Here is a 12,170-nt window from a genome sequence, read left to right as displayed (position 1 = left end):
GTGCGGCGCTAAGACCTGTGTTTGACAGGTCCTGGAGCAGCAGTGACTGCCGACCCTCAGCTGTTTGGGAAGAATGGAGCGTTGGCGGAGCAGAAGTCTCCAGGTGAACTGCCGGGGCTTTGCTGGTGTTGGGACGCTCCTTCTATGACCTGGATCCCGATTAATCTACTCAGTTTCTTTTCAAGCGTGAAACTTGGGATCCACCTAACCCTGTCCTGGCTCCATTCAGCCGCCAAGGTTCCTTTCAGTCACGGATGCATCCGCCTGCCTCGGCCACAGTGCAGACGCTTGGTCACTGTCACATTGGCTGCTCCCAATCCCATGCTTCTCTTTAATCCTTACCTCCTTCCATTTCACCCTCCCCCATCTCCAGAGACATCTTTCTAAAACCTAGCTGTGTTGCGGTCACCTCTCTGCTCAAACCCTTCACCCACTTCTCCTGGCCTGAGGACTGCACGAAGGTCAGCGAGATCCCAGCCTTCGGCCTGGCCTGCCTTCTTGCCTGGACTCTCACCGCTCACCCACACGCAGCGTGCAGTCTAGCTGTTGCCGACTGCATGCAGCCTCCCAAACGTGCCAGGCCATTTCATGTCTCCATGCCTTTGCATGTGCTGTGCCCTCTGCCTGGATTCCCTTCTGCCTCCCTCCTGCACAACCCCCTTACTTCCCTCCTTCAGCTGAATGTTAACTCTGAAATACTACCCTCTTTGGTCCTGAAACTTCATGATACCCCACTGAAACTTCATGATACCCCACTGAAAGCACTGGATTCCTCGTGTGCTGATGACTCATGTCCTCCCACCCCGCAGGAGAGTGGACTCCTGCCTTGAAGGCAGTGATGTCCACGGCCAGCACTTACCGCTGGACCACTTCCATGACTGGGTGTCTGCTGACCGACTGAGGGCTGTGTAACCATTCGTTCGTTGTTCATGGGGTTGGGAGGCGGGGAAGCATGGAATGTTTGTAGGGGAGTGTGTATGTTTTAACATTGAGGAAAATGGGTCGCTTGTCACATGTTCTAAGTCCTCTGAGTCCTCTAACTTTCTACCTGCCTTTTTAATGCTGTTTTTCTTCTTAGGACTCAAGAAAAGAGAGACAGAGGTGTATGTTGGCAACCTCCCGCTGGATGTCTCTGAGGTATGTATTCTTCACTCTCTGTGGATGGCTGTTGTTTGTCTTCTTTGGTTTCCCCTGTATGACTTAAACCTGCCAGTAACAATTTTACCAATTTTAAAATGTGTTTTAGAGCTATGAATGTGTGAGCAGTCACTAGCTGGTGACGAGGCTGACCACCTCATGACAGGGCCTTGGACTCTCCCAGTTTAGTGCGTGCAACCATCATGCAAACCTGGAGGAGTGGTCACCCTCCTTGCCACTTAGGGTGGAGGGGCTGCAGTCAGGCGGCTTCCCCTTCAGGAAGGGGCCTTGTTAGCGTTCAATTACTGATCCTTTGGTCATAGGGAGCAGTGGAGTCTCAGCCAAAAAACTACACTCATTTCACTTTGAAATGAAGCAGTTTTGGGCATGAGAGTATAGCTCAGTGGTAGTGTGTGCTTAGGGTGTGTGAGGTTTGATCCCCAGTGCCTCCATTGAAAAAAAAAAAAGAGTTAAATGAACCAGTTCAGTCAGTTGGCTGTGTACTTAGTAGAATGTAAACAACTACACTTTTGACCCCAGAAATCTTCCTTTTTATTTGTGGGGCCAGATCAACAAACCTGAAATGATCATAGAACATATAAGTGCTTAAAATTTGTAATAAGTGTATTTGAAGTCAGACAAAAGGAAAATGGAAGTAATCTACCGAGTTGAAGCATCCCCTGGCTATTTTTTTTTTTTGAGCATTTAAAATTTTCACATTATGCGAAATAATGTGCCTGAGGCTCACTCAGCACAGGAAAAGATGAATAACCCAGTCCTTGCACTCTAGCTCAATCTCAGACGAAGGATGAGAGAAACTAAATTTTGTGGAGCCCCTCCTGCACGCCAGACATTTTTCAAAGATTTCCTGGTCTCATCCCCGCCTTGCCAATCAGCTAAACTCAGTCTTCTCTGCCCAAGTTGTACCTTGTTCTTTTTACACCCCTTATTATATTTTAATTATCAGCCATGCTCCAGGAAATAGGCTAAATGCTTCATTAGTGTGGTTTTATTAAATTCTTATAATAACCCTGGGTGGTGGGTGGGTGGTGTCTCCAAGTTGGAGATGAGGCAGCCAAGGCTCTAAGACGTCGGATCCCTCAGCCAAGTACACCGACCTACTGAGTGGTCAGACAAGAGCTGAATCCATGTCCACTTGTCCCTAAGAACCACATAATCAATAAGACATGTAAATAGCTCACTGTAATAAAAGATGGACTGTTATGTGTTTATCCAACAAAGAGAGAAGAAAATGGTATTGGAGCACAGAGAATACAGTAATTCATTTTGACTCAAAAGTGAAATCATATTCAATCAAAGGGGCAGGTTGGGGGATTCTTGGCATCTGATAGAAGAGACTGCTGAGGCTGATTCCTCTTCTTCTTGGCAGGCTGGTACATGTTGCTTTACCGTGAAATGGTCTGGGGGAGCCCTGCAGATAGTTCTGCAGGGTCTGGGGGAGGCGTGGGATGGAGAGGCTCTGCCTCCTCTCTCTGGTTGACCCTGTTTCACAGCCCAGCACCTGGGGCTGGCTTGGCCACGCTGTCCCACACCGTGGTTATAGGGCACCTTTGTTCCTTGTCCCCTTCCCAGGAGAGCAGCAGCCTTCCCTGCAGTGCTTCCTTCCAACTTACAAACTTAGACCAGTCTCATAGAAGAGGAAAGACTTGAGCTAAAGAAGTAGGATTTTAAAAAGAAATTTCTGATTGTAACATTAATGCTCTGTCAAGAACTGAGAAGTAAGTCTCTGAGACTTTACCCTACTTGCAAACCAACAAATTAGCCTGCAGCAGTTTCATGGTTGTTGGTAGAAGATGAAAGTCTTGGATCAAAGATGAAAGATGATTCATTACTCATAGCAATAACATTAGCCTGCATTTTTTATTTTTTACTTTTCATTGTATTAACACTTCTTTTTTTATTAAGCTATAAATCACATACCATAAAATTCACTATTTTAGAGCATGAAATTCAGTGGTTTTTAGTATATTCACAGGGTTGTACATCCATCACCACTAATTCCAGAACATTTTCATCACCCAAAAATAAATGTTATACTTGTTAGCAGTCCCACCTTCTCTCTTCCTCTCTGCCCCTGGCACCACTAATCTACTTTCTGTCTCTATGGATTTGCCTATTCTGGATATTTCACATAGATGAAATCATCCAATGCGTGGCATTTTGTGTTTTCTTTCACTTAGAATGTAATGTCTTCAGGGCTCAGACGTGTCATAGCATGCCTCAGTACTTCATTCCTTTTTATGGCTAAAATATTTATATGGATATACCACAGTTTATCCATTTATCATTGGACTTCAAGGTTGTTTCCACTTTTTGGCTATCATGAATAATGCTGCCCTGAACATTGGTGTACAACTTTTTGTGTAAACCTATGTTGCAGTTGTTATGGGTGTATACCTAGGAGTGAAATTGTTGGGTCACATGATAGCTCTATGCGAAACTGTTTTCCAAAACAGTTGTACCATTTTACATTCATAGCAGCAACGTATGAGGATTCCAATTTCTCCACTTCCTCCCCCAAACCTGTTATTGTCTTTTTTTTTTTTTTGAGTAAAGGTAGATTTATTTAGAGAGATACACACTACATAGAGTGTAGGCTGTTTCAGAAGCCAAGAAAAAGGCCATGAGGTGTGGGGTTTGGCTGCTCAGGTTAAAGTAAAAGTAGATACACACTCTGTAGACAGAGTGCGGGCCGTCTCCGAAGACAAGGGAGTGAGAGAGGCCTGTTATTGTCTTTTTATTGGGGGGGGCAGGTATCTGTGGTATTTTAAGGTGGCTAATACGTATTTTTTATAAAAATTTTATTGAAGTATAGTTGATTTACAATGTTGTGTTAGTTTCAGGTGTATAGCAAAGTGATTCAGTTATATACATATATATATATTTCAGATTCTTTTCCATCACAGGTTATTACAAGATACTGAATATAGTTCCCTGTGCTATACAGTTGGGATTCTTGTTGTTTACCTATTTTATATATAGTAGTGTGTATCTGTTAATCTCAAACTCCTAATTTACTGCCCCCGCCACCCCTGCTGTCTGTGTTTTTGATTAAAGTCATCTAGTGGATGTGAAGTGGTATCATTGTGGTTTTGACTTGCATTTTCTTAATAAATAACAAACATCTTCTCATGTGCTTTTTGTCCATTTGTATATCCTCTTTGGAGAAATATCTATTCAAATCCTTTGCCCATTTTAAAATCAGTTTGTCTTTTTATTACTGAGTTGTGAGAGTTCTTTAGATATTCTGGATACAGGTTTCTCATCATATATATGATTTGCAAATTTTTTCTCCTGTCAGTTGTATGTTTACTTTCTCTATAGTATCCTTTGATACACAAAAGTTTAATTTTGATTAATCTGAATTTTCTTTTTTTTTTTGGTTGCTTGTGCTTTAGGTGCCAAATCTAAGAATCCATTGCCTAATCCAAGATCACAAAGATTTATAGTTAACACATTCTTCTAACAGTTCTATAGTTTTAGCTCTAATATTTCAGTCAGCGATCCTTTTTGAATTCATTCTTGTGTATGATGTGAGGTAGGGGTCAGTTTCATTCTTTTTATTCAGTTGTCTTAGCATCATTTGTTAAAAAGATTGTTTTTTCCTCATTGAATTATTTTGGCACCCTTGTTGAAAATCAGTTGACCATAGATGTAGCAGTTTATTTCTGGAGTTTCCTTCTATTCCATTGATCTGTGTATCAGTCCTTTCGCCAGAACTGTGCATGTACTGTAGCTCTGTAGTGAGTTTTGAAATTGATTACACACTTACTCATTTTCTTTTTAATCTCAAGACTTCTTCTCTTTTTTTTTAATTGAAGTATGTTCAATTTACAATGTTGTGTCAGTTTCTGGTGTACAGCATGTTTCAGTCATACATATACATACATATATTCGTTTTCATATTCCTTTTCATTATAGGCTATTACAAGATATTGAATATAGTTCCCTGTGCTATACAGAAGAAACCTGTATATCTGTTTTATATATAGTAGTTAGTATCTGCAAATCTTGAACCCCCAATTTATCCCTTCCCACCCCCCATCATACACTTATTCTTGAACCCATTAGTTTGCTTTCTACCCTCACTAGTTTTCTGAAACTGGTCTTGCTGAGTATATGAGTGAAACCTTCATGATGCCAAATGGATATAAAACATTCAAATGCTTCTGTTTCCATAATTCCGATAGATTGGATAATTTGAAAACCCTCTCACAAGAAAATACTTGGAAATAGGGGATAAAACATAAGAAATACCATTTTTAAATATATAGCTGAGACTTAAGAAGGTAAGGAAAACTAAGAGGGCTCCATATAAGCAGTAAGTGAAAAACCAGAAGAGCCTGGCCAATTCCCTGGGGTCTTTGCCTGCCTCAAAACCCGAAGGGTGGATTGGACTAGAACAGCCATGTCAGGACAGGAGATGACAGCCTGGGCCCATGTGAGGAGAAGAGTGCTAATTGACATCACTGCAAAAGCAGGATCCTTGAAGGGCTGGACCCTCAGTGAAAGTGTGAACCACAGAAGCTTTGCTCATTGGCCCAGGGTGGTGTTGAGGAAGTTTTTCTGCCTTGGCCTGGATCTGAGGCTGGTAGAGCTAAGCAATCACCCTAAGAACATATAACAGTAGGCCTGGTTACATGTGAATTGGGGTTTAAATTCACATTACGTGCGTGGTTTGGGAACCTTCAAGCTACAGTTTAATCTTTGGTAAAGTTAAAAACCCAATTCACAAAAAAACATTTAAACAGATTTAAACTGTGAATAGAAGGAAACTTCCAAAATCTGATAAAGTGTGTCCACAAGAAATATACAGAAAACATTATCATTTGGGAAACAAATATTTTAAAGTCAAGAGCATGACATGAGTATCTCTATCACTTCTTCTGTTTAACATTTTGTTCTTAGCTACAGCGAGTGAGGGGAAAAAAGGGTGTAAGAATTGGAAAGAAAAAAATAAAACTCATTATTTGCAGATGATTGCCTAAGTTGAAAGCTTTGAAGACTCCTGGACATGTTAGAATTGTTGAGAATTAATAGGGTGGTTGAATAAAAGGTAAATATACAAAAGTTAGTTGTATTTCTTTGGAAGAGGAGCCCAGAATACAGAGAGCTAGAAATAAATCTAGTGAAAGTTGTGCAAGACGTATGTACAGAAGATGAGACGTTACTGAAAGACATTAAGGCAGACCTAAATAAAGAGATGGATAAGAAGAATCAGTTTTATGATCCTTAAATTGATACATAGATTCAGTGCCATTGTGATCAAAATACCCAAAGGTTTTCCAAAGAACTTGAGAAGCTGATTCTAAAATTTACATTTACAGTCCCATGAATAACTGCACCTTTCTGAAGAAGAATAAGGGGGACAGAGAGGAGAACAAATTTTCCACTATAGTAAGGATGACCGTGATGTGAGTGCATTGCTCATAGTCGACAGATGGAACAGACTAAAGTCCAGAAATAGACCTATACATACGTGAACACTTGGTGTGTGGGTATAAAAACCAGGTGGCATTGCAGAGCAGTTAGGAAAGAAGGGACTTTTCAATAAACTGGTTCTGAGACATTTCGTTATCCATGCAGGAAAAATGAAATTGAGCCTTTACTTCAAAACACATTCACTGGATGAATTAAGGACTTAACAGTGTACAGCAAATATAATACTTAGTGATGCGGCTTTGAGAGCTTTCCCTGTGAGCTCAGGAACAAGATGTGGATGCCAGCTGTTGCTCTTTCTGTCAGCATTGTGCCAGTGGTCTTGGTCAGCACAGTAAGGCAAGGAAAAAAAGACATAAGAATTGGAAAGAAATACAAGTGTCATGAGTGCAGGAGACGTGACTGTGGTAGTAGACTACAGTCGTGACCAGTTATCCGTATTCCCAGCTTGTGTCTTGCCCGTGGACTCTGAACTTGTATATTCAGTTGCCTACTTCTTATCGCTACTTGGGCAACTAATACACGTTTCAGACTTACTGTGTCCATCCCACTCCTCCCAGTCTTCCCCGTCTCAGCAAGGGGACCCGAACCTGAGAGATACTCTCCTTTCAGACCTCGCATGTTTTTCACACTTCACATTCAGTCTGTCAGCAGGTATAAAAATATACCTAGGATCAAACGGTCTTTTGTATCAGAATGGAGGAGGAGAATGGAATATCTCTTTGAATTTGCCAAAATAAACAATGGAAGGATAAAAAGGGAATAAAGATGGTGACCTGTGGGGGAGGGAAGGAAAAAAACAGTAGGAGGGAGATGGAGGCACAGCTTCTGAATTTACCTTGTGTTTTTGTTCTAACTTTTAAATACATAAAGGTTTTCATAATTAAGGAAATCAAAATTATGTATTAAAATTAAGTATTCCTTAAAAACTGAAAACAAATTAGTGCCATAACCAGTTTGATGTCAGGGAAGATAATTGTTCAAATTGACCTTAGAATATGGTATTTTGGCTGTATGTCCTCAGTAAGATATAAGGACAAAAAAACTGCAAAGAAATCTTGAACTTTACTCAGTAATTTTGTTGTCTGTAATAATCTTGGTGTTATTTGAACCTGTTAAGTATTTAAAGTAGGATACAGCAAGTAATTAATGTGTTAGGAGTAAAGATTTCCAGCATAAGAAAAAAGATATAAAAGTAAATGAAATTAAATAAAAACTATGTGTAGCTCTTATGTATGAGTTGAAATCCATGATAACAATGATTATTTTCCCTTTCAAAGATATCTCCTAACTGTTTGAAAGTCCTTGGTGCTGGAACAACCCAGTGACCGTAAACCCCTGGCTCCTAGGTTATTCACTTTCAGTACCACTCCCCACTGAAAAGGACTAGGCCTTCTTAGGGAAATGGCTGATTCCGGGTCTGGAGCTGTTAATGCCAGAAAGCTCTCAAAGGCTATTAGGGTTTGATTGCAAGGCCTGGAGAGGTGGTAATCAGAGGTGAGATACTTGTTTGTTGGAGCTACGTGCTGAAATGTTTGTAGATGTAGCGAGGAGGTGTTTGAGGTTTGTCTCAGAACAGCCTCGTGGCAGGGAGAGGTGTAGATGAAATCAATGTCCACGAGTTGAAAATTATGAAGGCTGAGTGATAGGTATATAGAGTTTGTTACACTGTTTATGTGTTTGAAAGTTTCCAAATAAAAATAAAAAGACACTAGAACAAGCAAAAATGGGGGTTCCACGGGCCAAAGATGGGACAGTTTGTACTTCAAAAATACTGACTACCTTTGATTAAGACTTACTGATGATAAAAAGCAATAATTTGTAGTAATACCTCAAGAAATAATACCTAAAGAAAACAAAACTCTCTGGACACATAGAAGGTGGCAAGACAGTAGTTCATTAATAGAAAACTTCGGTATGAAAAGGAAAGAATAAGTGTTGCTTTTCCAACACAAATAACTATTTCAGGGCAAACAAATGACCCTAAGTGGATGAGAGAAGGTTCTTCTTTACAGAGGAACGCTAGCCTGTAAATCCATAAGAAACGACAGAAAACCATCATTTTGTAAACCATAATAAAATACCTGTTTCAGACAGCAGTTATCAGAGCATGGTAAATTCATTAAGTAAAACCCTGATGGGCAGTTTTACAAGGGAGGAATCAGGCTGTCACTCTGAATTTGTGGATTAATTTAGCATCACTGAAAGAGACAACCAGATAGAAGCCTCCTAAAGTGATGCGGTATTACTGAAGACGATACATGAGCTAGGAAGCATTCTAGCCAAAAAAAAAAAAAGTTAAATAATAACCTGTATCTGAAAGCTGTATGGCTAATTTCTAGTCTGAATGAAATAGGGGGCAGGGAATAGGAGATCAAGTTAAATGCTACCATAAGGAACCAGTCCTCGTGTCTACAGAAGAGCTGAGCTGCTTTCTTTAACAAGTTAAAGTCATGGAAAAATTAAGGTAGGGGATCTGATACAGATTTAAAGAGATGTAGAAGAGACTTAAGAGAAATGACAACCTAACAGTGAGTAGACCATATTCTGTTCTTGACTGGTAGAAAAACAACACTGAAAAGATATTTTTGAGACGGTTGGTGACATTTGCTATTAGTTGATAAGAAGCTGTTGTTAATTTTTGTAGTTTGACAATGTTATTGTATTTACATAAGAAAGCATCCTTTTTTGAGCTGTGAAGTATTGAAGGGTGAAATGACATGATGCCTGGGATTGGCTTTAAGACACTAGCAAATCAGAGGTGGACAGCTGGGTGAAACAGTTACGGCAAAATGTTGATTGATGGTTGTTGAAATTTGGTGATGGTGTTGAAATTTGTGGGGGCTCCTTGTACTTGCTACTACTCTGCATGTTTCGAGTTTTTTATCACAAAAAGTTAAATATATGCGGAGTCTGAACACTTCCCATCACGCCCACTGCTGTCACCCTGGTCGGGGCCACCATCCTCGTCTCACCTGGATCCCTGCAGTGGCCTCTTGGCTTGTTTCCCTCCTGCCCTTGGGCCCCTTCAGTGTTGTCCTCACACTGCAGCGGGAGTAAGCGGGTCCTGGCGTCCCTTCACTCAGGAGCCTCCAGTGGCTTCCCTCTTAGGAAGCGCCAGAGTCCGCACTCAAGCTGGTCCCCTGCGGTCTGGTGCCCGTGTCTCTGCCCTCTCCCTTGCTCACTCCACTGCAGCCTCGCTGGCCTCCTTGCGAGACCCCGACCCTATCTTAGGGCTTTTGCACTTACTGTTTCCTCTGCTTGGCACGCTCTTCTTCCACGTGTTGGCCTCCTCTGCTCAGATGTCACCTCTGAAGGCCTGCCTGGCCGTTCTCCCTAGATTACAGCCCTCCTCCTGTTCCCTCTCTGACTTTATATGTCTCCTTACTACTGATCGCCATTGAACTTACCATGCACACGACTCATTCATCTTACTGATTATGTCTTCCCCAGATAAGAGCAGCCCGGGAGTGGCGAGAGGTTTTTGAGTACTCTATTCCCTGCATCTAAGATATTTTTGAGCACAGAGTATGCACTTAATAATTATTTGTTGAATGAATTAGAGGAAGTGAAGACAGTGAGTGCAGAACTTTTCAAGAATTTTGTAGAAAGGAGGGTAGGAAGTAGGGTGGCAGCAGGAGGGGGATCTGGGGTCAGAGGTGTTACATGTCTGTAAGTATTAAGACAGCACATATTAGAGCTCATTTGTAGCTCATCCAGTGGGAAGGGGAGTTGATGCAGGAGAGAGGAGATAATCTAGCATCAGAGACCTTGAGGAGGTGAGAGGGGGTGGTCCGGAGCAAGGACAGGTCTTCCACGTGGAGGGGTGCGCATGGGTGCAGGGAGGTTGGCTGATGCGGCAGCAGGGTGTGGATGTTCCCTTTTGATGGCCTCTCTCTTCCTAGCAAAATAAGAATCAGGCTTATCAGCTGAGTAGAAAGAGGGTATGGAAGGTTTGAATAGAGAAGTAGACTGCAGTAGTTCTGTTTGGGAGACCAGGGATCTGATAATTAGGAATATGGAGTAGGAATGCCCTGAAGCACTCTGCACAGGGAAGTGACTGCAGCAATAAGTCATGGCGTGAAGAGGAAAGCAGGGGGTGGGGGGGGGCAGAGCGGATAGTAGGAGAGCCAGGATAGATTGGGAGTTTGCAGGGTGGTGGAAAAGTGTCAGGGTTTAAAGGGTCACAGAACCAGGGAGTGGAGATGAAGAACTAGAGGGGTGAGTGAGAGAGGTTGTTAGAGAGCACGGGCTGGAAATTGCCATTCAGAGGGACACGCAGTCATTGGGAATGACAGGGTCCAGGGTGTGTCCTAGGAAGAAGGGAGCCCAGGCCATGGGGAGGCAGCTGTCAGTCCCTTTCTCTTCTTGATGTATGTTTGTCTGTGGTTTTTATCATTTCATATCTTATAAAATAACATATCCATGTTGGCACATGCGTGCAATACCAGTATACATACAGGTGCTTAGGTTGTACCGTAAGGAATTGCTGGTGTTTGACCATTTTTTATCTGCAAAAATGTCAAGTCCCGTGGCGCAAATGAATGGTTTCCCACTTTTTGCTACTTTAAACAGAGCCACAGTGAACCAGCTTGTAAGCATGTCCATGTGCACATGTGTGTCCCCAGGACCTGCACCTGGATGTGGGGTCAGGGCCACCCAGGGCCCACAGCTTGACCAGGCAGGTAGACTGGCCAGTACTCCCACCGGCAGCACCAGCATAAGAGCGCCTGTGTCCTCACCAGAGCTTGGTGCTGTCCAGCTGTTATTGTTGCCAGCCTGAAGGGCGTGGGGTTATTTAGCTCGTGAGTAATGGCGGTCACCCTCCACCTGCCTGGCACAAAGTCAGTGGTCCATAAGTGTTGGTGCCATAATTATTAGCAGGTGATAGATCCCTTAAATGATGTATTTATAATGACTGGTTGAAAGGGATATATTAATAAGTGAAGTAGGTTCCGGAGCAGAGGGGACAGCATGGTCTTACAGTCTCTACATGGATATGCAGTACTTCTGTTTTGGTGGTAGGATTATGGACGATACTTCTGTTTTGCTTATCTGTATTTTAAAACTTTTTTATAATTAACAATTTAATGCTTTTATGATTAAAAAAATCCTAATAAGTTATTTTTATTATTTAAAGTGAGATGTAAAGGATTCCCTAAGGGGTATGAGGCAATTTTAGCTTAATGTACCAAGCTTCCTGTCAAGTCTATAGGCGACCAAAATTTTTTTAAATAAACAAATTGAACTATTAAGGAGCAGAAAAAAAAAAGGTCACAGTTAGGGCATGCCTTCAGATTTTTAGAGTTCCTAATAACAGCTATCAACAGGAAGGGACTCTGCTGAGGGGATGACCTCACTGATAACATTGAAGCCCCATGGATGAAAAGATGTTGGCACGTTTTGGGGGTATTTGTAGGTGTGTGTGGTGGGGGTTCTCCTCTCACCCTCAAGCACATTTTCTGAAAATGAGCACATCCTGAATCTACTCAATGCCATGGAACAGTCGTTTTTGACCTTGGGTACATATTATAATCATCTTTAAAAAAATATTGATGCTTTAATCTCAATCT

At 41.8% G+C, this 12,170-nt stretch overlaps 1 protein-coding gene across 1 annotated transcript in view; it reads left to right on the top strand.

Moving 5' to 3' along the window:
- TDRD10 (tudor domain containing 10) overlaps nucleotides 1-12,170 on the top strand; it is a 41,036-nt gene that overhangs the window by 5,623 nt on the left and 23,243 nt on the right. The window contains exons 4-5 of the mRNA XM_032464158.1: nucleotides 29-103; nucleotides 1,079-1,137. Of these exons, the coding sequence (XP_032320049.1) occupies nucleotides 29-103; nucleotides 1,079-1,137 (134 nt within the window). The remainder of the gene's footprint in view (nucleotides 1-28; nucleotides 104-1,078; nucleotides 1,138-12,170) is intronic.

This window comes from Camelus ferus, chromosome 21 (assembly GCF_009834535.1).
Source record: "Camelus ferus isolate YT-003-E chromosome 21, BCGSAC_Cfer_1.0, whole genome shotgun sequence".
NCBI lineage: Eukaryota > Metazoa > Chordata > Mammalia > Artiodactyla > Camelidae > Camelus > Camelus ferus.
The sequence above is the reverse complement of the archived record's forward strand: the minus strand, read 5'-3'. Positions and strand labels throughout refer to the sequence as shown.